Source organism: Cryptomeria japonica, chromosome 9 (genome assembly GCF_030272615.1).
Source record: "Cryptomeria japonica chromosome 9, Sugi_1.0, whole genome shotgun sequence".
NCBI lineage: Eukaryota > Viridiplantae > Streptophyta > Pinopsida > Cupressales > Cupressaceae > Cryptomeria > Cryptomeria japonica.
In genome coordinates this window covers 546,954,414-546,973,402 of record NC_081413.1, presented here as the reverse complement: position 1 = coordinate 546,973,402, position 18,989 = coordinate 546,954,414, and the positions used below count along the sequence as shown (strand labels likewise).

General features: G+C 34.1%; 1 protein-coding gene across 1 annotated transcript in view; it reads left to right on the top strand.

The window, feature by feature from the left end:
• LOC131060994 (RNA-binding protein Y14A) overlaps positions 1-12,979 on the top strand; it is a 47,981-nt gene extending 35,002 nt beyond the window's left edge. Inside the window, exons 4-5 of the mRNA XM_057994492.2 lie at positions 12,426-12,571; positions 12,666-12,979. Of these exons, the coding sequence (XP_057850475.2) occupies positions 12,426-12,571; positions 12,666-12,714 (195 nt within the window). The 3' untranslated portion in view covers positions 12,715-12,979. The remainder of the gene's footprint in view (positions 1-12,425; positions 12,572-12,665) is intronic.
• Positions 12,980-18,989: the final 6,010 nt, after the last annotated feature.

Below are 18,989 nucleotides of genomic sequence, written 5' to 3'. Positions count from 1 at the left end.
ATGATAAGTTATAGTAGACATTATGTAAGCGGTTTAATGTCAGTGCACATACTATAATAGGGATATCAAAGTGAGTATATCCTTAGTATCACAGGCTGATACTTAAACTTGGATATCAAAGTGAGTATATCCTTAGCATCACACGTTGATACTTCACACCTAGGTGATGTGATTCTCATGAGATTAGTGATGAGCTAAATTAAAGTTTTAGGCCTATACTCCTAAGACTAAGAGGGAGTGTTAAATTATAGTCTCAGTCGTAACTAAATTGTATTAAGCGCACAGAATACTAATTCTGTTATTTACGATTTAAATAAGATTGGAATTTAGTTAGTGTTTAACTAACAGATTAATCTTGCAAACATTTAAGTTGGTTAAAGTTATGAACGCCGGTGTAGAGGATCATGGCTCCACACAGGGGTCACGACCCTATGTGGAACCACGTGGTTCCACATAGGATCGGGACCCCATGTGGGGGCACGATTCCATGAAGACAATCGCATATATACGCCATCCTCCATATTGTTATTTGGTGTTGGTAGTACATAACAAAATAGATAAAGATTGGTGACATATATATGCATTTGCCTTCATACCTACAAAGGCGAATCGATAAGAGATATCCCTATGCTTCCAATGCCTATATAAGAAAGTGTTTTGTTCATCATTCAAAGCAATCATTGAAGACAATATTCGATCTGCAAATATAAGAGACCAGGGAATTTCATAGGCAACATTCTGATTTTCATCTCAGAATCCTCAATTTGGAAGGATGAATTTCCCTGTATTGGCGATTTGATAGCAGATTTTGATCATTTTATTGATCAAAATTCATTCTTGAGGAAGACGTAATTGATTTGAAGAAGTCTCATCCTAATTTTCAGTACAAATTGAAGACAACCTAGACAAAATTTGGTGATATTTTGTATATCATCAAACCTGATTTTGGTCTAGTGCAAATTGAGGTGGCGTCCCAGTCATCACTCCACCAATCAAGAAGGTCCTGCATCAACATGTCTTGATTCAATGAACCAAGTTCATCATATGGAGACACAAACTTCGAGATACCTACCCCAATTTTCTATGGTTCACATTCAGTATTGAACTTGAATGTAATTATTTCATTGGCTAAGAGGAGTTTGTTGTAACAAACCCTAATTAGGGTTTCATTGTAAAATCTTGGCCATTGATGGAGATTCAATGCTGGCCGTTCATTGTAATGAACTCTCTATATAAAGCTCAAGCTCTTCATTTGTAAAGGTGAATAGTTGGTAGTTCAAGAATAGTTCAATATCAGATAGTAATTAGAGTAGATGTTAGATTAGGACAAGACAAAGATTGTTGCCAAAAACTTGTTTGTAAAGGACAATTGATTTCATTGAAGTTATGGTGAATTTGATTTGTTACTTCAACAACTTGCATGGTCTTTACTTCTCAATTCATTTTCATGTTATTTAGATGGATGATAGAGCGTTGTGCATGATCAATGGCGAAACTCCTAATCCATACCACTAGCCTCTTGCTGATTGTAAGTGCGCCTTGCGTGGTCAATTGGAACCTTGAATGAGCTTAAACTTCAATTGCTATTCGTACCTTGATATGCATCACCTTGATGGTATCCTTGTTATTGATAGTGATTTGAACATCATTTTACCTTCCTTAGAAGATCACACTAAGCTTTGTGGAGTTGTTGCTTCGCATGTCAAAGCAAGGCTTAGTCGAGTTGCACCAAAGGCTATCCATCGTTCCTACATTCTTAGACTTCCTAAACCCTATGTCTTTTGCCCTTTTTTATTCTCCAAGCAAGTAGTTAGAATCCAAGTTCTAGCAATTCAAGCATTCATGTATAATGTAAGGCTCCTTTGAAGAAACAACAATCACAATGACCAATTGTGCTTATCCACATGTTGTGACTCGACATTAGGAACCTTGGAGTTGTCTCTTTTGATCGCGAAGCATAGCATTTGAGAGACTTTGATCAAGAGAGGATAAGATACTTTTTGGGTATTTTATTCTGTGTTTGCATGTGCGTGAAAAACACATTGATAAGGCTGTGGGATGGAGGAGTGAAATGGAAATGAGGGGAGATGGAAATGGGGGTGATCGGGCTTGGGCATCCACTGGTAGTGTTGGGAGAGGCAGGTCGGTAGTGTTGTGATTGGCTTCATCCTAAAAAGAGAGAGACCTGACTTGATTACATCTTAGCCATTTAGGATTTTACACTTCTTCTAAATGCAAGGCTAATAGCTAAAAGACTCAAAAACTAACCTAGAAAGCAGAAAGAAGCTGGGGTCCCCATTTGCAATGGGGTGATGTGTGAAAACATCACAACAGGACTACCTTCTCCATTGTTGTCCTTGCTCGTATTGTTGTTACATAGAGCAAGAATCAGGTAGGCCATGGAGTTGCTCTCTGAATTTGCCAATGCTTCCTCACTCTGTGAATTTTTATCTCTTATCACTCTTTGGCATTGCCATCCTTCTCCGTTTGGCTGTGGTTTTTCCGTTGGTAGAGTTTAGATCTGAAGATTTTGATTCTTGGAATAGATGGAACTGATTTGTTAGGAACCCAACTGGTTACTAACGGACTACCTTCTGCATTCTTGGCCTTGCTTGTATTGTTGCTATATAAAGAAAGAATCAGGTTGGCTATGGAGTCACTCACTGAATTTGCCACATCTTCTTGGCTCTGTTTGAGTAGGGCTGCAAATTCCCTGAAGACATCGTTGGATGTTTTTTTTATCTCTATCAGTCATCTTTTTTGCTTCTGTAGCTGAATTCTGACGATTCTTTCTTTATTCTTTCCAAATATTGCAGATCTTCAGCTCTGTATATTGTGAACTCACCGTACAGGCTGGTAGGATTATTGCTCTGATACCATTTTCATTACTCATGACTACTTGATATACAACAATAATTTTTGGATAATGTATTTGCAACTAAATACAAAAAACCTTAACAAATTCTGAAAACAACCAATGAATTCTGAAACAGCTTTTTTGTAGGAAAATCTATGTTCTTAACATTATGGAAACTTCCCCGTGAGTCTAGAAACAATGTGAAGTTACAGCTTAATCAATTCTTACAATTAAGTGGAACAATCACACCTCAAATCTGTCTGGGGCTGCAAAATTGAGCTGAAAAGTCCTGAAGTTGATTGTACGCTGATATACCTTTAACACTTAGATCCTTTCCAACTTGGTAAGACTGGTATGGAGAAAGTAACTGGTTCCTTGACCTCATGGGTCCATTGACCACATGAAAGCCCTTGTCACCACTGGAAACCCTCTCCATGCTCCTACCAAGATGGACATATTAACAGTTCCTAAAACTCCTTACTGAGCAAACAGAAGTCATCTTAAATATAATTACACAGTATATGTTCTCAGACAGTAAGTTATCAGACATATTCACACAGTATATATAAACTTCCAGAGCAGTATTATTTCATTATAAACATACACTTAACATTACCAACATTTTAGATATTATTAATACTGATCTAATCTGAATGATATGACATTGTTAATGCTGATGCTAATCTGAATATGATATTATTAATGCTGACACTAATCTGAATAATATAATATTAATAATGCTGATACTAATCTGAACAATATAGATTCTGAAGTATGCTGTGAATTCTATTAAAACAGGGAGGCACTTCCCTTACCTGTTAGGTGAAACAAAGTCAAACTTACCAATCGATAATAATGGATGTCTAACCTTTAATGGTGATTGCTGATTGTTTCCTATTACTGGCAATAGTCTCTGCCTTCTTCTATATTCCTTCCGATTACTTCTTACTGTATTAAATTAAGAGTTGTTTCTGATTTATTATTAGTTTGGTCAAACACTATATATATATATATATATATATATTTATATGACTGTCATACATATTGCAGTCTATTATATATATATATATATATATATATATATATATATATATATTTATATGACTGTCATACATATTGCAGTCTATATTAATATTACTATTAAATTCTGCATAAGAACATTATCAGGCGTCATATATTAAGCATACGTATTAAGCACATTCCCATGCATACGACCAAGAACAAGGATGTTACTGCCTGTAACTTAATAACTGTTCTGATCTGATTTGATTGATGGTTATGTCTCTGGATGCTTTGATTCCTTTCCTTTATATTTCTCAATGTGAAGGAAAGGTCACACCTCTTCATCGTGTATGCCCTTTGGCAAGAGACGCATCCTTTCCACCATTAGCACCATTTGAAAGAGTGCAACTCTTCATTATATCTGCCCTTTGAAAGGGACACAACCTTCCATGATCAGACCTGCACTTCTTATTTAAATCATATCTCCACTTCTGATTCTCAAATTATCCCCCTCTCAAATGAGGTTCTCTTCTCCCTTTTATATCTCAGATTTGAGGGAGTCACAACTTTTCATTCCATGTCTTTTAACCATTCATTAACTTAATTAAATTTTAATTATATTTAATTATATTCTTTTCTATTTTAATTTTAATTTAATTTTTTATTCTTTTGCGTAATAATTTTATTATTATTTACCATTAATTTCTATTTCAAAGTGGGGACATTACACTAAAGAAGCTTTTGGCTATCGTCACAATGTTCACAATAATCATTTTCTGGAGCTACTATATTAAAGAACAGATTATAACTAAAAGGCACCAGCTGATTTAATGAAGTGTTACATGCATTTCTTGTTTCAATGTTAGCCAGCTAATAGTCCAGTTTTACACTCATTCTATTTGTTACCTATCAATTCAATCCAACCTGTTTTCTCCTTGCTGCCAGTAGAAAATTGAATAAATTGAGTTCAAGATTTCTTTGATTTTGGCGAACATTTGTCTGACTTTTAAAGGGATTTTCAATGTAGTCAAATTTAAGAGGAATTGGAGCAAAATTAAGTGACTTATTGTAGAATTAGAGTTTCCAACAAATTCGTTCTCAAGGGTGGAAATCAGCTAATTTCTTGAAAATATTTCTAGGAAAGTGGGATCGAGGCCTTGGTAAGTTACAGTAAAAAATTCAGATCATTTTGATTTCCTTTGTGTGTTTAATTGCAAAATCATTCCATCATGATAGGGCCCGTTAGACCCAAAAAGAATGTTGTCACACCTAGAAAATCTTAAGGATGAGGTAATAATGGAGGATATTACTCTTAATGAAGGAATCAACAAGGTTAAGGAAGAAATTTCATCAGCGAAGATGAAGATGAGGGAGGATATGCATCTATTGCCAGAAGATATAAAATGCCTGACATGAGATATATTGAGCATACAAAGCTTGTTAAGTGCTTATATAAAAGGATCACAAATGGATGTCTCAAGCAACCAAAGCGAATCATCCAGATCAGCTAATTTTGATCCAAATGCTAATACTCAAATGTGATCTAGGAACTTGATACTAAAGGTGGATATGTGCAAGTTAAATAACAAGGATCCAGTATCATGGAAAAATCAAATGGAGATCTTTTTTTTAGATGTGCATCAAATACAAGTGAACAGAAGGTGACAATGGCTTTCCTATATATTGAACCGAAGCAATTCATTTGAAATCGATGACCATGTACTCAACGACTAAAAAAGAGGTCATTGTCAATTTTTATAGAGGAGCTACAATCATAAAATAGCAATATGTGACTGATAACTTCTTTACCTTGCAAGCTAAATTTCACCAAACAGGTTCAGTCAAGGATTACATTTAGCAATTCCAAAATCTATCCTTGAGAGTGGATACAATTATAGAGGAGAACTTGAATGACTCTTTTTTGGGTGGTCTCAAGGATTACATTAAACATGAGGTAATCATGTTTAGCCCTAATTATATCGAGTCTTTTATCTTAGCACCTGAGGCAGAGAAGATTCATGAAGTAGTATTTCCATAAAGCAGCACCCTCACAACTCTATTGAAGGAGGATTCTTTTTAGTGGAATATTTGAGAGATTGGAGGAGGCTATGTGTACTACTCGAGACAATCAATTAGTTTATTGTGGAGTGTGATACTTTAGGTAGTAGTATAGGAATAATTCGCATCACAAGGGTAGGTCCATTGCTTTTAAGTTTTGTCTATTAAAATGATAAAATCAATTCAAACTCATTTATGAGAAGGAAATGCTGGCTATTCTTCATGAACTAAAACAATGGAGGCCATATCTAATGGGTAGACACTTCAAAGTTAAGACACCTTGATAGATTAAAATATTTTTTGGAACAAAGATTATCTATTCAAGAGCAGCAAAAATGGGTTATTAAAATGTTAGGGTATGACTTTGAGATTGTATATAAGAGAGGGAAGGAAAATATTTTGGTAGATTCTATATCTAGGAAGGTTGAGAAGGATGAAGTACTATTATGTGCCATTTTAAAAATTATTGATGTTGCTACTAGTAACCTCATTCAATAGTTACAGAGACACCCTAATAGTTTAGAATCTTTAGATGATTTTGTTGGAAGGGAGATGCTTTGTGGCAAAGTTTTAATACTCGGACTCACAAGGAACTCGACAAACCAAAAAAAATGGACTCAGACTAGGACTCGTGAAAGACTTGCGAAAGGACTTGGCAAAAAAAACAAAACGTAGTTTTGCAAAAAAAAACATAAAGAAATTAATGCATTTAGAGAACATAAGAGCCATAATTGAAACATTACACGTCATATGATCTCCAAACACTCAATATTTGAAATTTCATCATTCATACTCATAGTTTCAAACTTTAAAATGTATAATAGTAGCATAAGTTTATAAATGTTTACAAAATTACATATAATGATATTTCCAAATGTGAAAAACAACAATGAACAAACTAAAGAGAAGACTACATCTTCCTCTTCCTAGCTCTAGTGAAAATCAAGGGAGAGATAGAACTAGAGGGTCTAGTTCTAGGAGTCCGATGTGGCTTTTCCAACTCGCCAAAATTAGGTTGAGGGTAGCACCACTTGCTAGGGGCTGAGGGTGAGAGAGAGAGGTAGAGAGATACGTCTTGATCTTGGGGGAGAGAGGAGAGAGTGAGATAGAGAGTTGTAGAGAGAGGGGATAGAGAAAGAGTGATAGGGAGATAGAAGGTACATTTTAATTTAATAAGTGTAAAATATTTTTATTAATTTTAAATTTAATATAATTTTAATTGATTTTAATAAATAATACCTTTGACTATTTTTTATTTTGTAATATAATTCATTTTTAAATTTATTTAGCATTATTAAACTATTTAGACAACTTAATGGATTTATTATTTATACATATTTTTTTCAAATTCAAATTTATATAAGGCGAATTTAATGTTGATATATTTTTTGAATTTCTTGCCCTTGCCAAACTTAATCCGAATTTTATCATTGCTGAACTCGAACTTGAATTTGAATGTTGTGACTTAGATCCTATCTGAACTAGAAACTTTTGGACAAATTTATTCTCTTGTTTGGGTACATAATTGGCTCATAGCTCTTCATAGTTCATAACATCTCCAATCAAATGGGCAAACCAAGGGTATTAACAAGTTTTTGGAAGGGTATCTACGTTGTTTCACTTTAGTTCAGAAGTCTCAGTTGGTAGATTGGTTACCACTAGTAGAATGGTGTTATAACACTTCCTTCAATGGTTCATAGAAAATGTCTCTGTTCATGATCCTGTATGGGTATCATCCTCCATCCATCATATCGAGGGCAACACCAAGAGTTCAGGCTGTAGAGGACCACATGCATCATCAACAACAGGTACTTTCAGGATTCAAGTAGAATCTAGCCATGTCACACAATTGAATGAGGCAGTTGGGCACTGGGTTTTCTTGAGATTGCAGCCTTATAAGCAATTGTCCCTAAAGCAACAAACAAAGAACAATTAATTGTCTACAAAATATTATGGGCCATACCAAATCATGTAAAAGATGGGCAGTGTTGCTTACAAGCTTCAGTTACCTCCAACCAAAAAGATACATCCAGTTTCTTAAAAGATTCAATGATTTTCTTTATGCACTTTGAATCTACAATGCTAGGTGGTCCTAATAATAGGGTGTTTTAACCAATCAATGATTTACTAGAGATTTCAGACACTTGTAGATTTTAAGTGCTTTCATGGAGTTTTGGGCTAAAGGTCCCTTAATGGTACTTCTAAGGGCTTTTGATAAATGGGTTCCCTTGTCTGAGAGCACAAGAAGAATCAAAAAGAATTGTTGGCAATTATTTATTGATTCTGAGAAGGACGCTGTTTCACACATATTTTAAGTTTTGATCAATTAGTTCAGTCTCTGTGAAATACTGCTGCACAAATTACAGACAAAAAAATTTGAACAACAATTATACTTTTTTAATATTTTTTTATAATTTACTGCTAACAAAATACATTCAAAGGGAAGTCTACCAATCTAATACAGCTTGTTGCATTCTTCCAACTTACAAACTCCATAATAATTGATATTTACTGCTTTTGAGGGTTTCTATTGCCAAGATGGTAGGTTCATGCCTGAAGGGTTTCGTCTCTAAAGCGCCCAGCTGCTGTAGCAATGCTACAAATACTGATATGGGAGATGAATGTCTGTTAATTTTCTGAAAGTCTCTTCTCTTCTGCCTCATGCTCTGTTTTACAGATGTCACTCTCGACAATCCTTAATTATGGGAAGTTAGTCCACACTTATCTTAGCAGTTTTCTCCTCAATCTCAGTGCTTAACTAAGCAGTTGTTTCCCCAATTTCAACACATAACTGAGCAGTTCCTCTCAATCAATGTTAATTTCTAAACAGTCAATTGTCAAAGCCACTCCTCAATCAAAATAGAAATCAAATAGTTAACTGCCCTATCCCACTCCATTGCAGATCTAGCAAGCTGACCACCCACCCATCTTATGTCAGTACTAACTATCTAACAAAAATTACAAACACAATCATCTATGCTACTTTTATGCTGACAGATTACTATGTCAAAATGGGTACATTGAACTCTATTAAACTGAAGGCCCCCAACACCTAGAAGAGAAAAATTAGAATACCAATTTACTTGAATAATCTCTGGAAGTATTCAATTTAATTGACATATCAGGTCCTTTTTTTCACCATTGAAAGGAATTTAGCAGAATAGGGTGATTCGCCCTACAACATTTTTGGTCTTATGATATTAGATTTGAAATGTGTTATCAAGAGTGCATTTCTGGATTCGATTGTGTCTAAGATTTTTGCATCAACGTTTCGGATCACACTCCGTGATCCATCATCAGGATGAAGAGAGTCAAATAAGATGAAAAGTTGCAGACTTCGAATAAATAGGAAGGATTGGAGAAGAAGGCAGGAAGAACAAGAAACCAAGATGGTCAAACTTCAACTGAAGGACAAGAGAGGAAATAAAATAAAAACAAAAAACAGAGAGAATAAAGAAAGAGAAAAGCAAAAACCAAATTAAATACCAATATATATATATATATATATATATATATATCTGCATACATATATTATATATATATGTGTACAAATATATATTTTTATATATAAATACATATATTTTAAATATATATGCTTACATAAATAATTTTATAAACGAGCATACATACATATATATATATATATATATATATATATATATGTATGTATATATATGTATATATACATATATACCTATGTGCATATATATATATATATATATATATATGAAAACTCCCACACACAAACTAAGGAAAGACAAGACCAAAACTATTAAACAAATGGAAAAATAATAAACCAGAACTCTTGAAACAAACCACCAAGTATATATATATATATATCTGTGTGTGCGTGTGTGTGCGCATATATATTTAAAAATAAGCAAACATATATATATATTGAAATGTGTTGTTTTAATTACTTTGGCCAGTGCCTTGTAGCTGGTTTTGCCAAGAATCACTCATCTGTGATCACCAAAAGATATAAAGTGATTCTTTTGTGATCAAGATAAGGTAACTGTTATTCATCCTTTCAGAATCCTCAACGACCTCAGTTTAGTGTTTCCTTAAATGTCATTGTATAATCTGCCTTGTCCAGGGTGAGCTTTTTGATTAGGGTATTGAAAAATACCCTTTTCCAACTCTTAGTTTATAACAGAGATGATGAAATCTACGTTTTGTGCTTCTGTTGTTATTTTAGTGATGATATTAACTAGGAACATTTCCTGTCTGTATCAGAGTATTAAGAAGTGTGCCAGAGGATTTTAGCCTCATCTCTGTATCACTGATCTGCAGAAAATAGCTGTAATATTGTCTCCAGCTTTCAGACTTCTGCCTCCAGTACATTTCCTTTTGTCAATATGCTTAGCCTTACTCTTTTTAACTAGAATTCTTCATTATTAATATCAGATGTATAGCCACTCTAGAACATCTCCTACTGCAAGCTGTAAACCTTTGATTCCAGTGGCTCTCTTTTTTTTTATCTCTTTTCCAAGTTTGAGCTTAACTTTGATTAAGCTAATCTTTTCCCCTTCTTTCAGCCTGTTGTCTCCGGTACATTTTTTCTGTTCCTTAATTTCAACTTCATTCTTTAACTTCAATATCAGACTTAAAGCCACTCCTTAGCATATACTTATGCAAGCTGGCTAAGCTGAGATTCAACTTGCCACTTCTCCTGGAAGATGCTGCCACTGACCTTGTTCCAATGTTTGAGCTTTAGCTTTGATTAGCATTACTTTTTCTGATTGGTAAGTGGGTTTTGAATTCCTGATCAGATATACTTTGATTGATTACAAAATCAACTTCTGAGTACCTTTTTCCTGGTAATTGTTAATGGTGATTGACTACAAAAACAATAGATTTTGGAAACTGCACGCCAAATCATGAGGCACTTGTTAATGCATTCCCACCAAAGGTAAATGCGGAAGTATGTTTCCCTTTCATATAGGCTACCTTCGTGGCACTTTAAAGTTGGCCAAAGGCAAAAACAAAGCATTTAAATTTGGAGGCTAGCAAAATGACATAAAGTTAATGGTTCTAGGATTGGGTCCTTATGCCTCATCATAAGCCTAATCAAGATAAAAAGAACTATCTCTTAACAAAATATTTGCCACCGGACAGATATTGAAGTAGACAACACCTCAACAAGAATGATAACCATGACAACCGAAACCATTGCCTCCGAAAGGGAAAACTAGATAAAACTAGATTCTGACATAAACTGTGTGTCTTGTGTCACAAATTTACCTCATATGCATAGACTAAAATTTAATCTTAACGCTAACATTAAATTATATTCAAATATGAATATCTAATTGTATATGCCACTCAATAAAATAAATTATTACTAATTTATTAACATTTTAGTATATTACTATTATTTATTTATAATTTTTATACGTTATCTGCATAAGACAATTGGGGCTTGATTCAGAATCCCAGATTTTTGTGATAAGAACCCTATCTACCCTTCTGCAACAAACACACCCAATCTATTTTCTATCCTCTGCCACATTTCAAAATATTGGGAAAGAATCCTTTTATTTGTATATCTATTACAATATCTTAAAAATAGATTTGCCTGTGCCTATATTGTTATGGTTTGAGCCAAGCTCCACTTTTTCAAGATCGAGCAAATTCCATAACTGGAGCAGTTTGTTATACAAGAACTAACACCAACTGGGCTATCAAATCATGCAATCAAGTACATTGTAGTATATACTCTCGAGTCTCATATATGAGTGTGCATGTGCAATATATACCTGTATACCCTTTTGTTCATGGCTGACGTAAAGCACATGCACACTTGCCTAACAAGTAAATTTTTTCCTGAACCTTGCAATTATTCTTGAAGTAGTGCTGATTGGAGAACTTTCTGTTTATTCTCTCCTGTGATTGAACATTGCCTTAATTTTTCATGAATGTAATGGGTGTATTCCACATGAGAAAATGCCAAAATGGATATCAATGGAATGTCTTTCTGAAATGAATAGAAGTGCAGCGATGGACATTTTTCCCACTTATAACATGGTTTGGAGGAATAAATAATCAACAGAATGAGATGGGTACAAGTGGAGCATTTCATGATCTGCAAGAAATGATTTTTGAAAAGTGATGATACAGGTTAGTTGGTTCCTAGGGAATTTCTTGTGCTACACAAATCTAACAAGTGAATCATTTTAAAAGATTGTCTAGGAATTCCATTACATTGCTGAACCTAAGTGATTTCACTGCAAACAGTCTAGGTTTGCTGTTATTATTATTAAACATATTAATTAATCGCAGCTTTGACAATGTTGTAATGATCGTGACAATATACATTTTTGAAGCCAGTGCTTGCTAAATGGAACTGAGTCAGAATGCAGTCTCAAACATTTTTCTGTTAATTACTTTTTAATGTTGAGTTGTCCAACTCTTATATATTTATCTGCTACTGTTCTCCGATCTAGTCCTCTACATAACAGCTCCCAAATTTTTTGTCGTTGTTTCAAATTTTGGTGTGCTGTTACAGGGATATGCATTGATAGAGTATGAAACTTACAATGAAGCTCAAGCTGCAATAGCAAATCTTAATGGTGCTGAATTATTGACTCAAACCATATCTGTTGATTGGGCCTTCAGCAATGGTCCATTTCGACGCAGAAACAATCGACGGAGGTATGTGATGGTCATTCTACTTTCTAGCTACTATTGAGGAAAATAAATTCATTATAAATGATTTTTTTTTGTGTTTTCTTATTGAAAATTTTAGGTCTCCTCGTGGACATCGCTCAAGGAGTCCTGTCAGAAGAAGATATTGAGTTATACATTATTATGAGATGATCTATAGGATGGCCAAAATTTGGATTGATTCGTTCTTCGCAAGCATTAATGACATGTGGTGTGGAAGTTTAATAGTTGGTGTATATTATTACATACTGAAAATTGTTTTCTCGTCTGTCCATCTATAACGATTGTAGAGACAGCTGAAATGGTAATAGCTTTCTTTGATGTGAAGGGAAGTGCAATGAAATTTATTGGTGGGGAGATCTCTAATATTATTTTTGACCTGAATCTCTTTCTTAATTGTCTTTTTTCAGCTTTATTTTTACCTTGAATTCATAGCTTATTACAGCTACACATTGAAACAAAGATAGCAATTAATTGATAGTAGCCAACAGCAGTAAGAAATTTTCTGTGTGCTTCAAAGTTCAAACTTTTTCCTGCACGCTGAATAGAGTTGTGCCTTCTTTAAATTGGTAGAAAGCTCTGGTGTTCAGCAAAAATGAACAAGGTGCATCGAATCTTGTAAAAGGAGAAAATAAGTCTTAATAATTACAGTGTTCCATCATCCAATTTTCAAAATATGAGAAATTTTAAACATTCATGTAACGAGGCATTTACCACACTAACCATATTATGAAACATTTAAAACTGAATTCAGAACTCACAACATTTCAATGTCTTATCATTTGCGTTTTCATTATCAATGTGTACATACAATGCCGAAAAGCTACTACAAAATGATTTAGGCAACTAAATTTGTTGCCGTTATGCTTTTGCATCATGTTTGTCTAAATCATAGTTAGTTTGAATCTAATTCATTTTTGCTGAAATAGAACGAATTCCTTTTTATGATAGAGGAACTGACAACTTGTGAAAGGAGATAAATGGGAAGCATTTTTATCTTTGTTGTATTCTTTCCCGCTTATGTCCACTACCAAATAGGGTTGGTTTGAATTAATCTAGTTCATCTATTCGTTGGTCATTAGTTTGTTAAGTGTTAAACCTCTAAGATGGACAAAGGCTAGCCATTGTCGTTGACGTAAAGTTGTCTCATCATTGTAATCTTTTGTAAGTAGGAGGCACTCTCTTAGGTTTAGATGTTGAACTAGAATGAACATCAATTCTATCAGATCTCCACAATCCATGATAATTAAGTGAACATCTTTTGGATTTGATTGCGTGCAAGTTTTTAATCATCAATGTTTCGGATCATACTCCGTGATCCATTATCAAGATGAATGAGAGTTCAACGAAATGAAAAACTCATTCATCCTGATGATGGATCACGGAGTGATCCAAAATGTTGATGATTAAAAACTTGCACACAATCAAATCCAGAAGCTGTTCACTTAATTAGAATGAACATTATATACATTTTTATATAATCCCAAATGATGATTCTTGTCACAATTTGTAATTTTCATCTACTCAAACATGGTATCAAATCTCTCATAAATTTATCTTAGATTAGGACCCTTTGTATCAACATATCTAATGAGATCAAGAAAGGTGAGATGGAGGAGGAACCAAAACCAAAAAAATGAAGACTCAAAGACAAAACATTGAATGCTATTTCTAAAAAGAAAATTGATTATGAGATACTAATTAACTTAATAATAAATTTTAGACTTTTTTTACCTCATTGTGGGCCATCAATCATCATAAACAATGATTTGCCTCACTTTTTTCTATGCGTTAACCATCGTTTATTGTAGAGGTTGTCACACCTTAAGCAATTTTTGTAATGAAATAAAGTAGTTGACATATCTAGTGCCAAGCGATGTGTTGGTGCGAGAGAACATCTATATATTTCTTGTTTTTGCCACCACTCTGCATTCAATCATTCTCGTCTTCCACGGTTTAATCCCACCAAAATGGAAACATAGTCAACTTTAGAAAATAAATATCGGGCAAGCACAACTACGAATCAATAATCGAGTAGAGGAGAGCACAGGCCAGGTTGTGTTCATCGGCAGGAGGTTGATTGGAAAGGCTGGACTTCATGTTCGGGATTGGCCAGGTTGAAGCCGCCTCGTTTTTTGCTTTATCCTATGCATATGTTAAATAGATGACCATATATGCAATATTTGAAGTCCCAACATTTCTATGGTGTCCTTCAAAATTTGAAACTGGAAATATATGCTTATGCTTTCTTGAACATTGATTAGCTCTAAAAATTGTATATGTGAAAATTATATTGCCGAGTGGTAAGTTATTATCATTCATTCATGGTAATAGAGTAGTTTGTTTTCATTTAAATTTGCTTTGTTGTCTTTAATTTTTACACTCGTTAGAATACTCTATCAAGAATGTTGGTATGTAGTTTATGTTTTCTAGGGGGATGGGTGTGGGCATATTAGGAAGAAACGCCATATGAAATGGGATGATACAAGCAAAGAAGAAATTGGCAATCGAAGTATTCGCCACTTACAATGATTGCGTGTTGAACATTTTTGCAAATACTAAGTAGCCTTTTTTGGTAGAATCTACTTCCTTTCGAGTCTCAGGTATGCAATGGCACACTCATAGTCTCTAGTAGCATTTTTTTTCCCACACCATTAATGGAAAATTTAGACACCAAGAAGATGATTGGATGGTTTTGTTATTGTTTGTTTATGTATTTGTTAAATAGGTTGGTTTTAGTTTGTTTTTGTAAATCTATCTGAGAGTTTATTCCACGGGATTGTTACCATTTATGCGTATTTATACCCCTTAACAAATATAGTGGAGTATTGATTGGGATGATTTCTTAATTGATTTCTAATATGATGATTGGGATGATTTCTTACTCGTTGATTGTTCATGGATCTTTGAATAGCCATGCATTGCAGATGCAAACAGCTTAAATCACACACACTAAGTTTTGACTTCTAGATTTAAAGTGTTTAAAATTCAGAATTGACTGATGTTCTCTAGACTTATTACGAGATTCCTTCAGTTTAGGTGCCATAGTAAGAATCTATTATGCAAGAATTAGGAGTATAGATTTTTTAGCGTGCAAGGTGAAAATCATTCAGAGCTGCAAAGAAGCTGAAGGCCGCATAAGTTTCTAATGGATTATCCTTTTCGCTGAGGCCGCATGACAGTCGACTAGGAGCAATTCATTTTGTCTGACATTTCTAATTTCCTTGTTGAGGCAGTGGTTATATTAGCTGCACCATTATTCTTTTGGCAAATATTCTTAAACCTGCAAACATGGTGAGCGACCGACGTGACAGGCAACACATGAAAGGTGCTTTCTTCCTTCTATTGCAATCGTGGTAGGCTCTTTATTGGTTGGCGGCAGTTTTGTCAATCGTTTGCTTTTACCATGTGTTGCAATACTTTGCTATTTCAGTTCGTATAATTCAAGTTTTGCAGAATCATTGTTTCATCCTTGAGGCACCTACTAATGAAAAGAAGTCAAAAGACAAGGATACAAAACAATCGTCTTAAGCTCGTGGTCTCAACTCTACACCTTTATGTGTTTTCATCTTTTGTCAACCCTAGAGGCTGCTTCTTTTGGGTGTTATTTGCTTTTTCAGGTAGCAGAATTTATTTTAGAGAGGGCAAGTGCATCAAGGAGGGTATAAGTGATTTTTTTTTTTTGAAATAAGTTAAATTTGAATTTGGAGGAGCAATTTGAGATTCGTCCATTCAAAATTTGAAGATACTAAAAAGTAAGAATTGCAGTATTCTGAATCTAGTTTTCAAACTATTAAAGTTTTTCAAAAATAGATAAGATTAAGGGGATTGAATCTTTTCCACACAAATGTTCATATTTTTTTCTGCAAAACAGAACACGATGTCTGATGTGCACATCAAAAAGTTATAGTTATATTTAATATTTTGAAAAACCTTTCGGTAGAAAGATAGTTAACAGTGAGTACTAAGAGTTGTGTATTTTTTTGTATTTTCTTGTTGAGTGTTTTTAATGTATGATTTTTTGAAGTGGACCCATTCTTTAAATCAGGTACCTGTTTGTGTGCGTCATATAACTTGCACCAAAATAATTGAAAATTCAATTTTTTCCAAAGTGTAAAGAATGAAATGTAGAATAATAATATATAATTTGTTTTAAATTTGGACAAGTTGTTCAAAAGTTATTAAAAAATGCACACGTCTCTGAGAACTTTGAAGACATTGTTAAAATAAAAAAATTAATATGTTAATATTGTTCAAATCTAATTTTTTTTTATGGTTAGAAAGTTTAGAAGACGTGTAAAATTATGGTGGTAATTTTACAAATACCCACTTGATAATGTGTAAACTTGATAACGAGGAAATTGAGAAACCATATTGGAAGAAGAAAACACGTAAAAAAGAAGAAAATGAAGCTTCCAAGCTTGAATTAAAAACATGTACATGTTATTTAGAAAAAAATGCGTATGTGCTTTTATAAGGAAAAATGCAAACGTTATAATGCGTACATTTTGTGGTAAATAAGAAAAACACTTACATGTTTTGTTGACATTAAGCTAGAAAAGGAACATGGCCTTAGATGCTAATTCTTGTGTCCTTGCCTTAATTTTTTTCATCAAAATATATTCAAAGAATATAACATTTAAGTATAAGTTATGTTATCTCTCTCTTTTATCTTTTTTACACTTTATATGATGTTTGTGAATGGTTTCAAATCTCTACGAGTCATACTATATATTATAGATTTTAGGAGATTTAAATTTTTTTTAAACAATGTCAAATTTTAGTAATCAGTAGGCTCTTATCATCATTCTCTTGATATCTCTTTATCTCATGATTTTTTTGTCTCCCCAAGCTTTTGACCTATCTATTTTCTCATCTCTCCTTTTCCTCCATCTCTACATCTCTTTATCTCACTCTCTCCTCCCTTGCCAAACTCTAGATCTTATAATTTCTTAGACTTAGTCGAATTTTAAGAATCAACAATCTCTCTCTCTCTCTCTCTCTCTCTATCATTTTCCCCTCTCCCCCCAATCTCTAAACCTATCTCTCTCTCACTCTTCTACTAAGTATTTACCCTCTCTTCTCTACCTACTTCATAGACATTCTCTCTTCCCTATCTCACCTCACTCTCCCCCTCCCCACCTCTCTCTCCTCTCTCTCTCCTTCACACTCTCTACTTATCTCTATTCCCCCCACCATCCCCCTCGCCCCCCCCTCTCTCTCTCTCTCTCTCTCTCTCTCTCTCTCCATGCTCCCTTTCTAATTATCTCTCTCAACCTTCCCCTTTGTACTAACCCTCTCTCTCTCTCTCTCTCTCTCTCTCTCTCTCTCTCTCTCTCTCTCTCCCCCAAGTTTTATACTCATCTCTCCCCCTATCACTCTCCCTCTCTTCCCTCTCTCACATAAATTTCAGCTCAATCATATTTTTAAAATGTTATTTTGATTCCTAACATATCCTCTTCCACATAAATTGACGATTTGAGTGAAGGGAAATAGGATAAAATAACATCTCTATTTAGGTAAAACAATGGTATGTAGTTCTCCAAAAAAAATTCTTCCAAATTCTCAATTGTTATGTGGGAATAATTATTCAACATGAAAAACCAAATTCAAAACTCAAATTGAGTTTGAGGAAGTTCAAAATGTGGTCAATGATACCACTACACAACCTCAAAATGATGCTGATGCATAAGGAAAATTTGATCAAGTTGACAAAAAGGCTAAATTGACCATTATGATTAGCATGATTGATGAAATTCAACTCTTTATTCAAGACTTGTCCATAGCAAAAGATGCATAGGACAAAGCTCAGGATAGTACATGAGGTAATTAGATCCTAAATTTGTAGAGTCAACTACATAACCTAAAGATGAGGAATGGAGAACAATTAGAATCCTTTCTCAAAAGGATTGTTGAGTTGAGAGCTTCCTTACAAGCTTTGGGTGAACAATTGAAGATGTAATCCTGGTGCCTATTATTCTACGAGCACTACATTCCAAATACAAAGTGTTTGTCACAACCTTGGATGCTACATAATGAACTAGTTTTAAGAAGTTGATGAATCTACTTCTAAAAGATTCTGAAAGAAGAGTCTCTATGCCAAGATCATAGTGAGGAAGATCATGCCATGTCCACTCACCATAAAGGTTGAAGCCTAAGAATTAGTTTGGTGGATCTCCCAAATATGGTAACTTAATTAGATCTCAAAAGGAATGTCCAATATGTGAAAGGATTGGACATGATATAAAAAAATGTTGGTACAACTCCTTGGCCAAAGGATCTTCCAACAAATTGCATCAACATAAGCCATTTCAAAGTGGCAATACATGATGGAGCAAAAGAAAAATTGAAACAACATGATTGTTGGCATTTTTGATGATGTTGTTGTGATTGTCATTGATGGATA